The 16,162-nt window shown below is 56.6% G+C and overlaps 1 protein-coding gene across 5 annotated transcripts in view; it reads right to left on the bottom strand.

The window, feature by feature from the left end:
* Positions 1-15,445, bottom strand: part of TRIM29 (tripartite motif containing 29) — a 63,289-nt gene extending 47,844 nt beyond the window's left edge. For 2 of the 5 annotated variants that reach the window (XR_014268092.1, XR_014268093.1), the window contains exons 1-5: positions 14,457-15,445; positions 5,911-6,006; positions 4,912-5,145; positions 3,529-3,727; positions 774-875 (exon numbers count right to left, since the gene is read on the bottom strand). Coding sequence is in view for 3 of the 5 variants with exons in the window: in XM_082477507.1 (XP_082333633.1) it covers positions 774-875; positions 3,529-3,727; positions 4,912-5,145; positions 5,911-6,006; positions 14,457-15,260 (1,435 nt within the window). In the remaining 2 variants the exon portion in view is untranslated. The remainder of the gene's footprint in view (positions 1-773; positions 876-3,528; positions 3,728-4,911; positions 5,146-5,910; positions 6,007-14,456) is intronic. The other 3 variants (XM_082477507.1, XM_082477509.1, XM_082477508.1) reach the window with 3 other exon arrangements.
* Between the last annotated feature and the right edge of the window lie 717 nt (positions 15,446-16,162).

The raw sequence follows: 16,162 nt of genomic DNA, 5'->3' as shown, positions 1-16,162 counted from the left end.
GTGTGTGTGTGCCTCTGAGGCATGTGGATCAGTGCCCAGGGCTCGAGGCTCCGCGCTCCAGGCCCTGGCATCTTCCCCACATCTCCTCTCTCCCCCTTCCCTGCACACCCTCTCCTGTCCCGACCCCTGGGCCCTCACAACACACACACATGCACACACCCCTCTATCCACCGGGCACACCCACCCTTACGTAATGGGCATCGCTGTGGTTTGTTGCTGGTGCCAAAGAATGTGACGGGCTACCGCAGGGCAAGGACAGGCAGGCGCTGGTTTCTACCCATGCCCAGCTGGGCTGCCGCCCCTCAGGCGGCGCCTCGCCAGGGCCTGGGAAGGAGGGCTGAGGGGCTGGCTTGCAAGGGAGGGGGGCGGGCTGAGGAGTTTAAAAGAGCAGCCGTCAGCCCCCCTGCCTTGAGGAGCAGGATGGCTCTGGAGAAGCCAGCCCTCCCTTGGGACCACAGAAACCTCCGCAGAAGCAAAACGCAGCTCAGCCTGGTGGATGGGAGTGGCTGAGGCCAGCAGCCAGGAGCCCCTCCGGAAGGAAGGAGAAGGAGGGTGTGGGCTGGAGGCGAGGGGGTGGGAGGGGTGGACACAGGCCAGGGAAGCTGAGGAGCAGGTGCCAGACAGAGGGCGAGAGGAGGTGCCGCTACGTACACCGGGAAGCAGGTACGCGCCAGGACCTTCCCAGGCCCATCCACGAGGGTCACGCCCCAGGGGAGCCCGCTGCGTCTCTCCTGGACCACCCCCTCAGCGGAGGATCTGCTCCCTTCCCTTACCCTTGGGTGTGAGGTACATGGAGTATTTCTTCACCGTGTCTGGAGCACTCCACTCGCTGCTGTAGCTGTTATTGTAGCTGTTCATGTAGCGATGGTCACCCCCTGGGAAGCAGAGAGGCTGGGTCAGCAGAGGGGCAGGGCGTGGGGGATGAGCTGGCCCACTGAGCACGTCACTGAGTCAGCCCATAGCCCCTCCGTCCCAGGGAGAGGCGAGGTCCCTAACCTGGGAGAAGGTGGCCCCCTGCCCAGCATCCCCGCCGGCCCTGGGCTCCTGGGGTGCGAGAGGGGGTCTGTGTGGTGGGCCATCCACCCTCCCTGGGACTGAGCCCCTGTGAGGAAGACGTGTGCACGGCACTTTGCAGTTTGCAAGGTGCTACTGAGTTTCATTTCTTGTTTGATGTGTGCATCAACCCTTGGGCTGGTATGAAGATGCCCAGGTGACAGATAAGGAAACTGAGGCTCAGGAGGTGAGTGAAGCCACTGCCCCATGGCCAATAAGGGCAGATGTGGGGCTCGAGCCTTCATCCCTGTTTCCTGGCTCTGTCTCAGCCACTGCTGGCAGCCCAGGAAGGAGACGGAATGAAGTCCCAGCATTGGCCTCCATGGCCAGGGATCCAGCTGCGGAGCCGTGCAGGGCAGAGTGAGCTACTCAGGAGGGGTAGCTAACCCTAACTGACTCCCCCCTACACCCACCGGCAGACCCCTGAACCCAAACAAATCTGTGGCTCCAAGTTTGCCTTTCCCCAACTGCCCTCTGCCCCAGTCTGTTCTCCTGCTACTGCCCCATCTCCTACCTTCCCTCTGCCCTTCCCTCTCCCTCTCTCCCAGGCAAGAGGAGGAGTGAGGGTACTCATCCTTCATCTCCATCACGTGTGCCAAGCAGGGGCCTGGCACGCAGTAGGCACTTCACGACAAATGGAAATCCTCCTCGATGTTGGCCCCGCCCCGTCCCCACCAAGCCCAGGATGAAGATACTCTGGTGCGTCTCAGACCCCACACCTCTGATGGTGGGGATTGAGTCCCTGGTCTGTTCGGTGGGCAGGCCGCAATCAAGGGAGAGAAGACGGTCACTCCAAGGTCTGACTCACCAGCCACTCACGCCCCACCTCCTACAGCCAGACACACTCCCAAGCACACAGCAGTGACAAAACGCCAACATGGAGGCCTGGGGCCCCAGGCACAGGTGCAGGGATGCTGACATCAGTAGCACCCATCCTCTCCTGGCAGCCGCTTCCCAGCACACCTTGGACAGGGCACAGGGCCCCACTTGCACAGAGGCCATGGGCAGCACAATCATGACCTAGAAATGGCAGAGTGGGCGGGCCGCAGGCGGGGGGTGGGGGGCGGTCCCTGTGAGGCTCACGGGCCAGCCCAACCCGGTCGGGGCTGTCCTCATCGGTCCGACCAGACCTCAGCGGAGGGGCTCCCGAACCAGGTGTGTACCCCAGGGGTCACGATCGTCACACTCCCAGCTCCTCTGCATGGCCACCAGCAGCAGCTGCTTCTCAGATGAGAGGACACCGGGTGGGGGTGTTGAACAGCGGAGCGTGAAACCCAGCTCGCCCCCTGCTTAGCCGTGTGCCCTTTGAAAAGCTTCTTCTCTGAGTCTCAGCCCTCTCATCTGTGACGTGCAATTCATCCCACAGGGAGACTAAGATAATGTAAGGGAGGTGTTCACACAAAGCCAGCATCCAGGGAACACCCAGTAGCTGTGAGCCGTCCCCTCAGGACGGTCGCCATGGTCATTAGGAGGATTTCAGGACCCAGGTGCCACTTGAAACCAAATGATGGTCTTGCTGCAATGGCTTATCTGTCCTCAGGTGTGACTGAATGTCCCTCACATCTCACGGGGACACTATGTGACGTCACCATCCCCAAGATATACAGACACTGCCCCCTGAGTCCCAGCCCTTCTGCGTACTATTACCCCCTTCTCATCTCCCAAAGAATCACATGCTCCCTTCGGAGACCAAAGACCAGGGTCACTGCCTTCGGGGTGCTGGGGCAAGAAGTCATTAGTTAGGCTGCAACCTCAAGGCCCGGGCCACTGGGTGGGGCTTGGGGAAAGTGTCCAGCTTCAGGCCCTAAAGGGACTGGGCTGGGACTGGTGGAAAAGCATTTAATGGGGCAGTTTCTCATGTTAGGACGCTGTGAGATGATTCAGTTGCCTCTGCAGAGGACAGAGTGATTCAGTAGAGAAGCTGACTTCAGGGGAGCTGGTGAGTCACCGAGACATGCTGTGCCCAACCATCCCCAGCTGGGCCACCAGGCCAAGTCCACCTCTGGGCTCAACACTGCTCAGCACGGCCATGGTGACAGGCAAGTTCTCCCTCCAAGCACACATGCAGTTCTAGGTCATGTCCACTGGAACCTGCAAAGCCACCAGGTTGGAGTCTGGCCCTTACAAGCTGCAGCATCTACACAGCTGCTGGATTGGGTCTGCCAAGCAGACGCAGAGCTGAATGAAACCAATCCCTGAGTTTGATGGACAACCCACAGAGAGGACATTTGTGCAGCCAGTGCCTGGGATGCTTCCTGCCCTGGAGGCCCCTTGTAATAGCTGCATAACTGTGGCAGCAACTTCAAGGGAGGGGGGCACCATCCCTGAATCCTAGTCCAAACACCCTTAAGTGGGATGGGTGGCTGGGAACAGTGAGGGGCCAGCTGGCTCAATGTTGGCCTGCACCAGGCAGCAGGAATTGACCTGGGAGGAAACATCCACGGCCTTGGGGCCTGCCCACAAGAGGGGACTCACCGTCCTCCATGTGGTTCCTCTCGATGAAGTTACGGCTCAGGTCCGCCTTGCACATCTTCTCAATATGGCGCATGCACACATTAAGCAGGTCGTCCTTGAAGTTGCCCAGCGACTGCCCCAGGCCCTCCCCCTCCAATAGAACATGATAGGTGGGCAGGGGCGGGGGGAGGGAGTAACTGCTCATCAAGGCACCAAATTCCTACCAGGAAAGGAAAGAAGCCATTAACTTTCTGGGTCTTTGGGAGCTATGGGGACCTTTCTCTGCATGGGGCTTTCATGGTCCAGCTGGAAGACTCAGTACAGGAGGCAGAGGAGCTGGCCTCTAGATCTAGCTCTGCTACTAACTAGTTCCACTTTTTCCCACTAGGCACTTGTTTCTTACTCTTTTGTAAAATGAAAGGGTTCAACTAAAATCCACTAGATGCTAATATCCCTAATGGCACTAGCACCGAGACATGTGACTCCATGGTTCCCATCTCTTAAACTGGGTGCGTTGTGCCTACCTCAAAGGGGTTTATGGGTGTGACACAAGCTGTGAAGTCTTTGGGCGTGAAAGCACCAAAGAAAGGCAAGGAATTACTAGCGTGTGGGTCGGTCATGGTGGTTTCTCCCCCTGCACATGCCCACTCACTGCCTCTACACTTTGGCACTTCTCACCTCCCTTCCCTCTCACTGGAGAATCCCTTCATCTCAAGTCCTAACGGGCCTTCAAGACCCAGTTCAAATTCCACCGCCTCCACAAAGCTGTCTCCAGCCTGTTTGCCCTTCCCAGAGCTTCCACAGGCTCTTATCTCCTGAACCATAGGCTTTATCACTTAATTACACTCTCTTCTATATTGTTCTCTAATTGTACGTGTCTTATCTTCCCAGCCGGATTGCAGCTCCTTGAGGGCAATAACCATGTCTTATACCTTTCTATTCTCCACAGCACCTGATAGAGTACTGGGCATGCAGTACCCAAAACAGTCTAGCAGGTGGAAGGATGGATGGAGGAATTGACAGACAGATAAGATGAAGGATAACAAATATGCAGCGCTTGTATGTCACACACCCCCCATACCCAGTGCAGGCATCACTAATTGATCACAGAACTGTTTCCTACTGAGCCTGGAGCACTATTTGTACTTATCAGTTGAAGTTGGGACAAAGTGATATTTGTGTGCCATCTTTAAAGTAGGTAAGGAAATGGCTTGGATGGAAAAATTAAATAGACAGATGGAATGGAGCTTAGAGGGATGGATAGATGGATAGATGGATGGATGATGGATGGTGGATAGACGGATGGTGGATAGATGGATGGATGGACAGATGGACACTGGATGAGGGTCTGGGTAAGTGGATAGAAGGAGTAAGGGACTGAATGACAGAGGAGCTGCTTGTTACCTGCAGAAACAGCACTGAGTCACTGATGCTGTGTAGCTGCTCCCTGGTCTGCTTGTCGTCCTGCAGCACCTTGGCCCTCTCATGCAGAGCATCCACGATCACCTCCACTTGTTCTGAAGCATCCTGCTCCCGCTGCTCCAGTGCAGCCTTCACTTCCTCCTTTTGCTTCTCCAGGTCCCGCATCAGGTCTCGGAAGTTCTGCTCCAGGGTGGCCTTCTCATTGGTGGTGAAGCTCTGCGTCCAGAGTGAGGGGAGAGAGGAAGGACGGTTTCAGGAATTAAAAATCTCCCTAGAGGGTGCATCTTTAGGTTCCCAACATAGAGTCAGGGCATTTCTACTGCCCTGACCCTGCAAGCCTGTTCAACCAAGAATCTCATTCAAAGGCATCATTGAGGGATGCCATCTCTTGATAGAGATGGCCAGGGTTTTTTTAACAGCCCACCTTTCCTTATCTGTCAGCAGCTCCTCCCCCTTGGTGGGTTGACATGAACCATCATTCCACCCTTGGGTAACTCCGTGGGCCCAGAAGTTCCCAGATGAGTCAGGGTGTGTCCATTGAAACTTCAACCAGACCCAAACATCGTTCAGAAAGTGAATTAATGAGCTGTTTATGCAGCCAGGGTCAAGAGTCAGTGATTTCAGGTTGTAGTTTATAAGCATTCAAACCATGGCAGACATACATCTAGCCACACTGACACAAAGAAAGGGAAAATAGCATGCATTTGGTGGCTGGGTAGCCTGGTGGGCAGAACAGACATTGGTGGACATTGGAAGCCACACTGGAGGACAAGTTGGTCCAGGGTCTTTATTTGCTGGGATGATGTAAAATGAGCATTAGGTGCTGGGCAACATGGATGCCTGGCCCACTCTTAGAAGGGGGCAAGAGAACGCAGAAGAAACGAGCGTGGGTTGTAACTGTGGGCCTGAGACCTCGAGCTGGAGCCCAGGTCCGCCTCTCCCAGGCAGCACAGGTTGGGGAGAGCCCTGGGGGCTGCTTACCTTGATGCGGTCATTCTCCTTCTGCCACTTCTCAGCTTCATCTTCGATCTCGATGATCTTGAGCTGCAGCTGCTCCTTTTGCAGTGACAGCTCTGTCTGCAGAGAAGGAGCCGGGGTTGGAGGAGAAGTCAGGGGGAAGAGGTGGAAGAGAACCAGAGAGTCAGGGAGTGGGCCCACCCAGGGGGCAAACTCGAGCAGGGTCCACCACTCAGCCCTTCAGCCGTTCATTCAGCAAACGCTCATCAGGCCGTCGGATATGCCAGGCACCACGCCAGCCACCGAGGATCCAGCAACTAGTCAAAGGCCATCTCATTGTAAACTCGGGGCTCTGGGGCTGGGCGGCCCAGCCATGTCTTCATAAGGCTGACCCTCTGCCAGGCCTTCCACCCAACGTGAGCAGGAAGGAAGCTCATTTATGGGGTTCCCACTCCTTTCAGTGGACCTGGGGCCATCAGGGAGCAGCTTAGGGGAGAAAGGGGACGCAGCCCAGCTCAGCAGAGCCCAGCCCAGGGAGTGTCCCGTGGCAGTAACAGTGCGCAGCGTTTCTATGACATGACGTGAGGCTTGTGTTGCAAGCAGGAGCCTGGGTTGCCGCCAGCGGGGACTCCGTCTGGGCAGGCACAGCTATAAACCTGTTTATGGGAAAGGGAGTGCCGTCTGCAGTTTGGGCAAGATCGGGACTTTATTCGGGGTCCGTGGGGGAGGAGAGAGGCCAGCAAGTGAGGCAGTGAGGGTGGATGGGAGAAGAGAAGGAGAAGTTGTAGGCACCCCTGCTCAGGAAGAGAACATGGGCTGTCAGGGTGTGGGGTGGGCTGGGAAGAGGATCTATCAGGAATGAGCTGGGACATGAGCTCTGATGGATACGGGAAGTGTGGATAATGGTTTCCTTCCATCGGAGGAATGTCCTTCTCTGAAAAGCAGCTACAACAGAGACAAAAGTGGAGGCGTGAAGCTAAGGTCAATCCAGTTCAGCCAAGAGGCACCTCTTTTCTTCTGTGGGTTCCGCACTAGTGCTCCCAAAGCCCCTGCCAGCTTGGAAGGCAGGTGGGTGAGCTCCACCTGAAGGCAGGAAGACCAAGGCATCTGAGAACACCCCGGAGCGCTCACCGGTCTCCCCACTACCCTGGGTTTTGAGAGTCCCAGCCATCTCCTTGAGGAACCACAAGAAGAGTCAAGATGTGGAAGCCACAAACCACCAGGAATGTGAGCTCTCTTGGCAAGGAGTCCTGAGCAGCTGGGCGCACACGTCACACCTCCTGGATACCCTCCCAGGCCAGGGGGCTGCTGGTGGGTCCCTGTGCAGACACCCAGGGAAGTGGATTGATGGAGGAGAGAGTGTCCCGGCTTTCTTGAAAAAGTGCCCAGAGGGCCGAGAAGCTGGTGGAGAAGGTGGGAAGGCCTCGGGCAGGAGCTGCAGAGCCCCCGGAAAGACAGCCCGGGATTCCAACCCTACCCGCTCTGCCCACACCCCTGGGCTCCCCGGGCCAGAGACTCTAAGTTCTTCTCAGGAAGCATGTGCCCCACGAGCTACGTGCTGGAAATCCCACAACACGGAAAATGCCACTGCCAGGGATGGAAGATGTTTAAGAGGAGGAGTAAATGCGGATGAAGAAGAGGATTTGGCCTGGTCTCTGGACAAAGGCTGGGAGAAGCCAGCTGTCAATAGACACGGTGGTGGGAGGGTGGAGAGCCAAGGGGCCCAGACCCCATGTGGGCAGCAGAGACTCTCTGCGGGGCCAGAGCCAAGAGCCCAGAACTCTGAGGTTGGCAGAGCCGGTGGCCTGGAAGGTTCCTGAGAAGCCTGGGACCGGTAGGTGGGTCTGTGAGGAAGAAGCCTAAAGGCCGGCCTGTGGGTCTGTGCTGGGCACCCTTCCCAGCCCTGGAGAGCCCCTCACCCCCAGCAAGCAAGGCCTGAGGGGGATGGGACGCTGGAAGCCACCCCTCCCCCCGCAGCTGAGCCGTCCTCACCAGCTCAGCGATAGAGCAGCTGGCACTGGGGCTTCTCACCCTACCTCAGCACCCAGAGCAAGGAAAGCAGAGAACGAAAGTGCATTCACTCCCACCCCCAGGCCTGGGGGGGCGGGGGGCAGGGGCAGGGCAGTTCTTCCATGAAATGAGCCTGGGGGATCCAGGAGGGAGCCCACCCAGAGCCCAGGACTGGGGCTCCAAGGCTTTGAATCCAGTTACCACCACCTCTAGGCAGGTGGCCTTCACAAGTTACCAAACTTGGTGCCTCGGTCACTCCATTCTTCGTGGAGGTAGTATGAGGGCCATCTCGCAGCCAGGTGTGGGATGAACTCGGATCAGGCAAGTGAGGCTCTCAGAGAGCCCCTGGCACAGAGAAAGCGCTGACGAGTGGTCCCATCCCCACTGCTGGGTGGGGCACCTTCCATGGACCAGGGGCCGGGCTCGGAGGGGAGAGGACAGGGTGACGGGCGGGCCCACAGGGCACGGGTAAGTGAGGGGAGTGGGCAGGTGCAAGCAGGTGAGGTCTTGGTAGTGTTCAGGGGTGCAGATGAGAGTGTGCCGTTGCACTGGGGCCCAGGGGTGGTGCGTGCACAGTCGGGATACAGGGTGAATCATCCGGGGGTTGGGGGAGGGAGGTCAAGACATTGGGCTGCAGACGCAAAGCAGAGGCTTAGATGGTGGGGAACTGAAGATTGGAGGGTATTGGGGAAAGCAGAAAGGAGGTAGGATAAAGGGGGTGGTGCGCGAGGGGAGAAGGTTTGCCTAGAGAAGGTGGAGGTGAGGAGCCAGCGGAGTGAGCAGAGGTGCTCGGGGGACCTGCTGGCAGCTGTGGGGCGTGGGGGATTAAGTGAGGAAAGGTCTAACCCACAGAGCACAGACTCACTGGCCAAGAGGGAGGAAGAAGGCACTGAGTACAGAGGAGGGAGAGTCCAGGGGCTCTAGAACAATGAAGAGCCTCGGCCAAGGGTAGCAGGAGTCAGCCCCTGGGGTCCATCCTGAGCAAGAGAGGCAGGGAAGAGGGAGGCTAGCGGGGGCCACACAGAGGAGAGCCAGAGGTGTCGGCCAGTGACCTGGGAGGGCCAGAGGGAGAGGCAGCCGATCTGGAAACAGGCGAGAGAAGGGTCAAAAGCGGAGCCGCCCTGTCTGCAGCAGTGGGAGGAAACATCAGTCAGGGCGGAGGAGAGACTAGTCTCCTGGTTTCTTTGGGGCACCAGGGAAGTCAACATTGGCTGGGAGGGGCCTTGCAAGGCCAGACTTGCAGGGCACCGGGGATCTCCGAAGGGACCTTGGGCTGGGAACTCTGTGCTACTAGAAGGGTCTGCTCTCACCTCTGGGATGAGTGCTACCCTGTCAGGAGAAGAGGGTTTGGGGTGAGACCTCTGGGGATGTGTCCAGCATCTGTTTAGCCCTTGGCAATTTTTCCCTGCTGGCAGGGTTGCACAAAAGCCAGAAAAGGCAGGATATAGGAAACAATAAAACATAGGAAGGCTCCAAAATACTGGGTTCTCCTGCAACCTTAGAAGGAAGGACCCCAACTGCTTTACTGAGCATCCACTATGTGCCCACATTTCTCCTTTCATCTGCAAAAGCCCCCTGGGGAGGCAAGCTGCGTTATCCCCATTTTACAGATGCATAAACTGAGGCCCAGAAACATTGAGGAGCTTGCCTGAGTTCTCCCAGCGAGGAAGTGGGACGACCACGACACAGCAACAGGACTCAGCTCTGTTACATGGCCTCAACCTCGGGGCTATTCTCTGTACCTTCCAGGACATCATCCGTGCCCTTCACTCCTGCCCAAGCTCCCCCACCTCACGGATGGGGCAATTCATCAGTTCTGCCTCTTTTCCTCTCCTCCCTACACCCTCCCCATCACCCCCTGAGGCCCCGCTTTCTCCTTCTTTCCCTCCTCCCTTGAAATCTGATTAAATCTGATGTCTGACGGGGCCTCAGCTCCCCTCAGCTCCACCCCTGTCTACACCTCCCTCCTGACTTCCTCCTTCTCCCCAGCTCACTCCCTACACCCTGCCTGGGCCTGTCCCTAAATGCCTTCTTTGTTCTCTTCTCCCACACTCCTCCATGTCAATTGCCTCTCGCCTGGTTGCCTGGGACGGGCCTGTGTAGGCCACACAGCCTTGAAATCCTTCCGGCCTTGGGGGAGCAGAGGGGTGGCCAGTGGCTGGTGGTGTCTCGGCCCGGACGGACGGGGCCTTCAGGTGCAGACACACCTGAGCACTCACCTGGACACGTGCCTGCGCTGCCCCCAGGGAAGAGGAGACAGGGCCCCGAGGGATCCTCCCCTGGTCTGAATTAACCACACAGGCCGTTGGCTGTGACATTTGCCAAATGAGCCAGTTAATTGCCAAATTTGTACTTTGAGACAAATGGTGATTATATGGAAAAGAATCTGAAGTGCTGGAGAGATTTCCCCATTTCCACACAGATGTCAAACAGCCCAGTATTAGTCTGCTTAGTCGGGGCACACCGTTCCTTCTGCTCCCTTGGGTGTCAGGACGGGGAAGGGGCAAGACGGGGTGGGAAGAGCATCACCCAGACTATCTCCAGACCAGCATGGGGCCCTTGACATGTTACCCCACCTCCCAGGCCTCGGTTTCTTCCTGGTAAAACTGGACTAGATTCCTGATTTCCAACCTGACTACGTATTCGAATCCCTGAGAGTGACTTAAAAGTACAGATCCCAGGCCCTGACCCCCTGAATCAGAACCTCCCAGGTGACCCCAAGGAGCCACTGCCAACCCTATAAAAACAACATTTAAAATGGTGGAGAGAAAACAGGTTGGGCTATGGCCACAATGAATCTGAATCCCAGCTCTGCCACCTCCCAGTGCTATAACGTTGGGTAAGTTTCTTGGCATCTTTGAGCCCATTTCTTCACCTATAAAATAGAAGCAGTTACTCCCACCCCGTGGGACTGTTGTCAGGAGTAACTGTGTAAATGCTCAAGCTAGCGCCTGGCACATAGATGTACTCCATAAAGACAGGGGTGTCTCCTGCCTTCCTCCCTGGCACCCTCCTTCCCCGCCTCCTGTGTCTGTACCTCTTTTATTTTGTCCTGTCCTCCCCAGCGCCCACAGAGTTCATCCCACCTCCTTTCTCACCCACCCTGTCCCAGAGCAGAAGTTTTCCCCCAGGATCTCTGGGGAGGATGGTCCCAACACCTGCCACCGCACCCTAGGCCTTTCGCCTGGCTCCTCTTCCCAAACCCCAGTCATGGCTGTCCACCCAGAGAGCCCCAAAAGCCCAGACCAGCACAGCTCCCAAAACTCAATGAGCAGCAACTGCCCACGCCCAGCAGCCCGGCAGTTCAGCCTTCAAGGAAGAACTGGACAATGAGACCAGAAGCGAAGCCACAGGCCATGGTGACAGAGAGGAACCGAGCCAAATGATGGCGTCAGGAGAGCGACCGAGGCACGGAATCTGAGCCGCGCTGACGAGTTAGGACCTCGCCCTCCAGAGCAATGCTTGGCCTGAGCACTCCTCCCGGCGCCTTGCCAGGCTGCCAACCCAGAGCCCAAGAGGACCCACGACAGGCAGGCCGCCCTGCAGCAAGCAGCCATGGCCAGGAATCCTCCACCCGGACCCAGTGCAGCAGAAGGCACTCGGGATAGGCAGAAGGAAGGGCCACGAGACACAGGAAAGGATGGATGTGTACACTGCAATCTCATCAGTCTAATCCAGCCTGGGAAACGCCCAGAGGCAGAGGGGTGGACCACAGGACATCTGTGGGACCTTCCTTGTGACATTCGGAGGGGAATTGGAAACCTTCTGATCTTGGGTCAGCAGAGGAAGGATTGTCATGCTGGCGCACCAAGTGGCCTTTCTCCAGCACTGCCTCTGCTCGGAGTCTGTAGCAAGATCTGAAGCCCAAGAGGTGAGCACCGCAGCCCTGGGTGTTGTCTACACTTTTGTGCAAGTAATCAAGATAGGTCAGCGATCACCTCACCTGGGCCTCACCAACCAGGCTGCAGAACAGGTTCTGGACGGGGCTCCTTGCAAAAAGCTGTGTGGGGCCTAATGCTTGAGTCTGCAGGGCTGCCTCCAAAGGATGCCAGGATTGACACGCCAGTCCACTTTGATCTGTCAACCCATCTAACACTGCTCTGTGCCAACGTCCCTCACGTCTGACATTCCAGCAGAGCCAGACCGGGACAAAATGCTCCGCTCCATCTCCATCTCCACTCAGCTGCCCGGCACCACCCGTCCCTGCCTACCTACACTGCTGGTGCACACACACGCATGCACACACACACACACACACACACACACACACATACAGTCTGAAGCTCCCACCCCTAAAGCCACTCCAGTGAATCAGACATTTTCCCCTGAGTCCCTGTAATCCCATCCCCTTCAAGGGAACCCTAACCCTTCCCCTAAGCTGCTCTCCAACATTGGAAGAGGACTCAGGGAACTTCTTCCTCAAACACTGAGCTTGGACAGGTCTCTTCCTTTCTCTGGGCCTGTGTCCCCATGCAAGGTGGAGAGCAGACTGACGAGATCGCTAATGCTCCAGTCTGGCGTTCTGTCCTCTGCAAGTTGATGTTTACTTACAGCCACTGCTGTGTAAGCGGGGGGATGTGCCCCAAAATGGTTTGTGCGTCTGAGCTCTGCCTCTTGACCTACATCATGAGCCTTCAAGGGTGAGAACTGTGTCTTTGAGTCCTGTCCCAGTACTAGAACATGAACTCCGAGTCCCAGGTGCCACCAGAGAAAACTGCCCAAGACCATCCTGTCCTCCAGGGGCACTCAGGCTTTTCTTAAGTGGAGATACCCTTGTTTCAGATGAAATTTGGGGCCAAACCCTACAGATAAATAAGAGCATGCGCTGCTTGCACGGGGGGTGGGAACAGGGGTCCCCTGACTTCTTGGCATCAATTTGCCCCCCTCCTCATCCCTGATGCCTCAAAGACATTCCCAAGAATCCTAGGGCTCCAGGGGTCATTTGAAAACTTCCAATCTAGTCCAATCCCTTAGTTTCACATGAAGGGAAACCAAGCCTGAGAGAATGGAAGGGACTTGTCCACCATCTCACAGCTGGTTAGAGGCAAAAACCAGGACTGGAAGTCAGGTCTCCTAAAACACAGCCCGGGGTTCTGCAATGTCTTGGTTGTGGTGGCTGAGTATGATTGGCCCTCGTTCTGTTTTGGTTTCCTAGGTGAGGTTCTGGAGGCGGGGTCCAAGGCCCCTGCCCCATCTCCATCTCCCTGTCTGAAGCTTGAAGCCAGACTGGGGTCAGGGAGTTAGGGAAACTGGGATCACCTTTTTCCTGGGCCAAATGAGGCTTCTGAAAAGGATCTTTGAGTCTTTTCTCATCTCTGACTCATCTTTCCTGCCCCAGGGGTGTGGGTAGGAGAGAGTAACCTACAGACTCCCGGTTAGGAAGGCTGGGCCCAGAAGGTGTCCTGTGCTGCCCCATTCTGCGGGGTGCAGAAAGTCAGGTGCCCTGCCTTGACCAGCGGCTGGAGACCGCCCACGTCACAGAGCTGTGTTGCCGCGGGGGCACCAGCCCAGAATCTGTGAAGTCACGAGTGGCAGCCACAGCTGAGCCTTTGGTCCAGCACACGCTCTCCAGGTGTAAGGTGTCCATGTTCACAGGTTTCCACACGCCCCCGCTCCTCCCCACAGAAGCACATGCAGAATCACATACACAGAACACAAACACACTTAACGTATCACATATACAGTCATACGCAAACATCCACATATGAATATAACACACCCCTTCCCCCGCCCCCAGCTCCAACCCTCCCCAGGAGTGTCTACCTACAGGCAGAGGTATGTCCACATACAACCACACACACAAAGCACACGGGGCGCAGCAGAGGGAAGGATAAAGGAGGCCACTGGGAGGGTCAAGAGACTGGCTGGGGGATCAGATAGAACAAGAAGGAGCCACCAGACTGCAAAAGCCAGCTCTGAAGCCAGAAAAAAAGGGCCTTGACGTGGTCCTCAAATTCCCTTCTCCTCACCCATGACTCATCCCAGGAGCCAGCCCTGCTCAGGTGGGAAGAATTCTCTCTCCCTTAAGTAAAAAAGAAAGAAAGAAAAGAAAAGAAAGGAAGGAAGGAGGGAGGGAGGGAGGGAGGGAGGGAAGAAAGAAAGAAAGAAAGAAAGAAAGAAAGAAAGAAAGAAAGAAAGAAAGAAAGAAAGAAAGAAAGAAAGGAAGGAAGGAAGGAAGGAAGGAAGGAAGGAAGGAAGGAAGGAAGGAAGGAAGGAAGGAAGGAAGGAAGGAAGGAAGAAAGAAAGAAAGGAAGAAAGAAAGAAAGAAAGAAAGAAGGAAAAGACCCAGCCAGACACAGAGCCCAGGACTGAGTGCTGATTCCCTGACCTGACTTGAATCTATCCTATGACCTTGGCCAAGCCCCCCATCTTTGCTGAGCCCCCATTTGCTCATCTAGGAGATGCCTGGTCTCCTGAGGGGGTGAGAGGGCAAAGAACTGTTTTCTGAAAGGACAAGGGACAGCAGAGACTTAAGCCCCAGACCCTGGGAACCCCCAGTGGAGAAGATGAGGTGGGAGGACGCATTGAGGGAGGAGAGACCTGGAGGGGCCCGCTGTTACCTCCTTCTCGGCTTTGGCCTCTTCCACAGTCACGGTGCTATGGTTCTTGTGCTCCTGGAACATGCAGAGGTAGCAGATGCAGGTCTGGTCCGTCTGGCAGAAGAGTTCCATGGTCTTGCCATGCAGGGGGCACTTGCGGGCCTCAAAGTCCCTGATGGGCTTGAGCAGCTGGTGGTCACGGAAGGCGGCGCCCTCCAGGTGGGGCTTGAGGTGCAGCTCGCAGAAGGAGGTCTGGCACACCAGGCAGGACTTGACGGCCTTCTGCTTGTTGCCGATGCACGAGTCGCACAGGACCTCCTCGGAGCCCGACTTGGAGCACAGGAGGTTGCTCGAGGCGGCCCGGGGGGAGCTGTTCCGCTGGAGGTCCCCAGGATCCGTGACGGACACCGTGGGCTTGCGGGGCTCCGAGAAGATGGACTTGCGCGGCTCCCCCTTCTCGGCAAAGGTGACGGGTGGCTTCTTGGTGGCCCCCAGCTGGAGCCTGGCGTAGGGGAACCTCTTGCCTTCTCCAGAGTCCATGCTGAAGTAGTTGGGGCCCTTGTCATCCGCAGACTCAACAAACTGGATGATGGGCCGCCGCCGCTCGTTGCCCAAGAACAGGGAGCCCTTTCCCTCGCCTGGCTTCAGGGAGCCGCCCAGGCTCTTGCCCTCGGCCGCTTCCCTGCCGTGCCCGTTGGTGATCTTGGCCTCTTTGCCTTCGGCCTTGGCCCCATTCTCCAGGCTGCCCTTGCGGCTCAGCGAGCTGCGGGCACCCCTGGCTTCCGGGCTGGCCCCATCGCTCCTGGAGACATCTGCAGCTTCCATTGTGGGTCGCCTGGCTGGTCTGTGTCGGGCTCGCTGGAGGTGCGGTGGGTGACCTCTCGCGGCGTCTCGGCAGGAGTGAGACAGGCAGCCGCAGAGCCCAAGACACACCTGCAGGGAGAGGGGAGGCGGAGCAGAGAGCAGGGGCCGCAGGCGAGACTGACTCAACGGGCCCGGAGAGGCAAGCAGCTCCCAGAGCCGGCAGAGCAGCTAATTATACAGGGGGCCACACCCTACACATTCATACCTAGCCTGATTTTTTAAACAAGTGTTTTTTCTCTCCCCCAGTTTAATTATTTTCCACGGCTCAGCAACCAGTTGGGCTGCTTCCTCCTGACTCACTTTCTTCCCATCAGGAAAGTGGGAGCCTCTGTCCTCACAGGTTTCACTGAGCTGAGCAGCCCCCGGGACAGAAGGTGAGGTGCCCGCAGAGGCCCACAGGACAGAGGGCTATTAATTGGCTCACACAAGCCAAATAACCCTGTAATTTGAGGGCCCAGGTTTCAGAGGAAGATCCCCCGCCACCCTGAGACAATGGAGTTGCTTCTCATCTTAAAGGGAATGATGGGTTCAGTTTGATTTGGATTTTAGGATTTGGAGTGAAGTGGCTACTGATCATTTAATCCTGCATGCCAACTTCCAGGCACTGTGTTAGGTACATTACCTGTATGAGCTCACTTAAACCTTACAGCAACCTGTTCAATTATCCCCATTTAATAGATGAGAAAACTGAAGCTCTAAGAAGGTAACTCGCTGGCCTAAGTCAACTGAGTCCTGGTGGAGCTGAGATTTGAACCCGAGGCCTTTGAGATGCTAAGGTCCCGTCAGCCACCTGACTATCGCAATGGAAGACAGCTTGGGAAAGTCACGTCTGTCCCAGTAGCGCGAACAAGATGCATACAGCC

Source organism: Balaenoptera physalus (genome assembly GCF_965194825.1).
Source record: "Balaenoptera physalus genome assembly, chromosome: 10".
Lineage (NCBI taxonomy): Eukaryota > Metazoa > Chordata > Mammalia > Artiodactyla > Balaenopteridae > Balaenoptera > Balaenoptera physalus.
The sequence above is the reverse complement of the archived record's forward strand: the minus strand, read 5'-3'. Positions and strand labels throughout refer to the sequence as shown.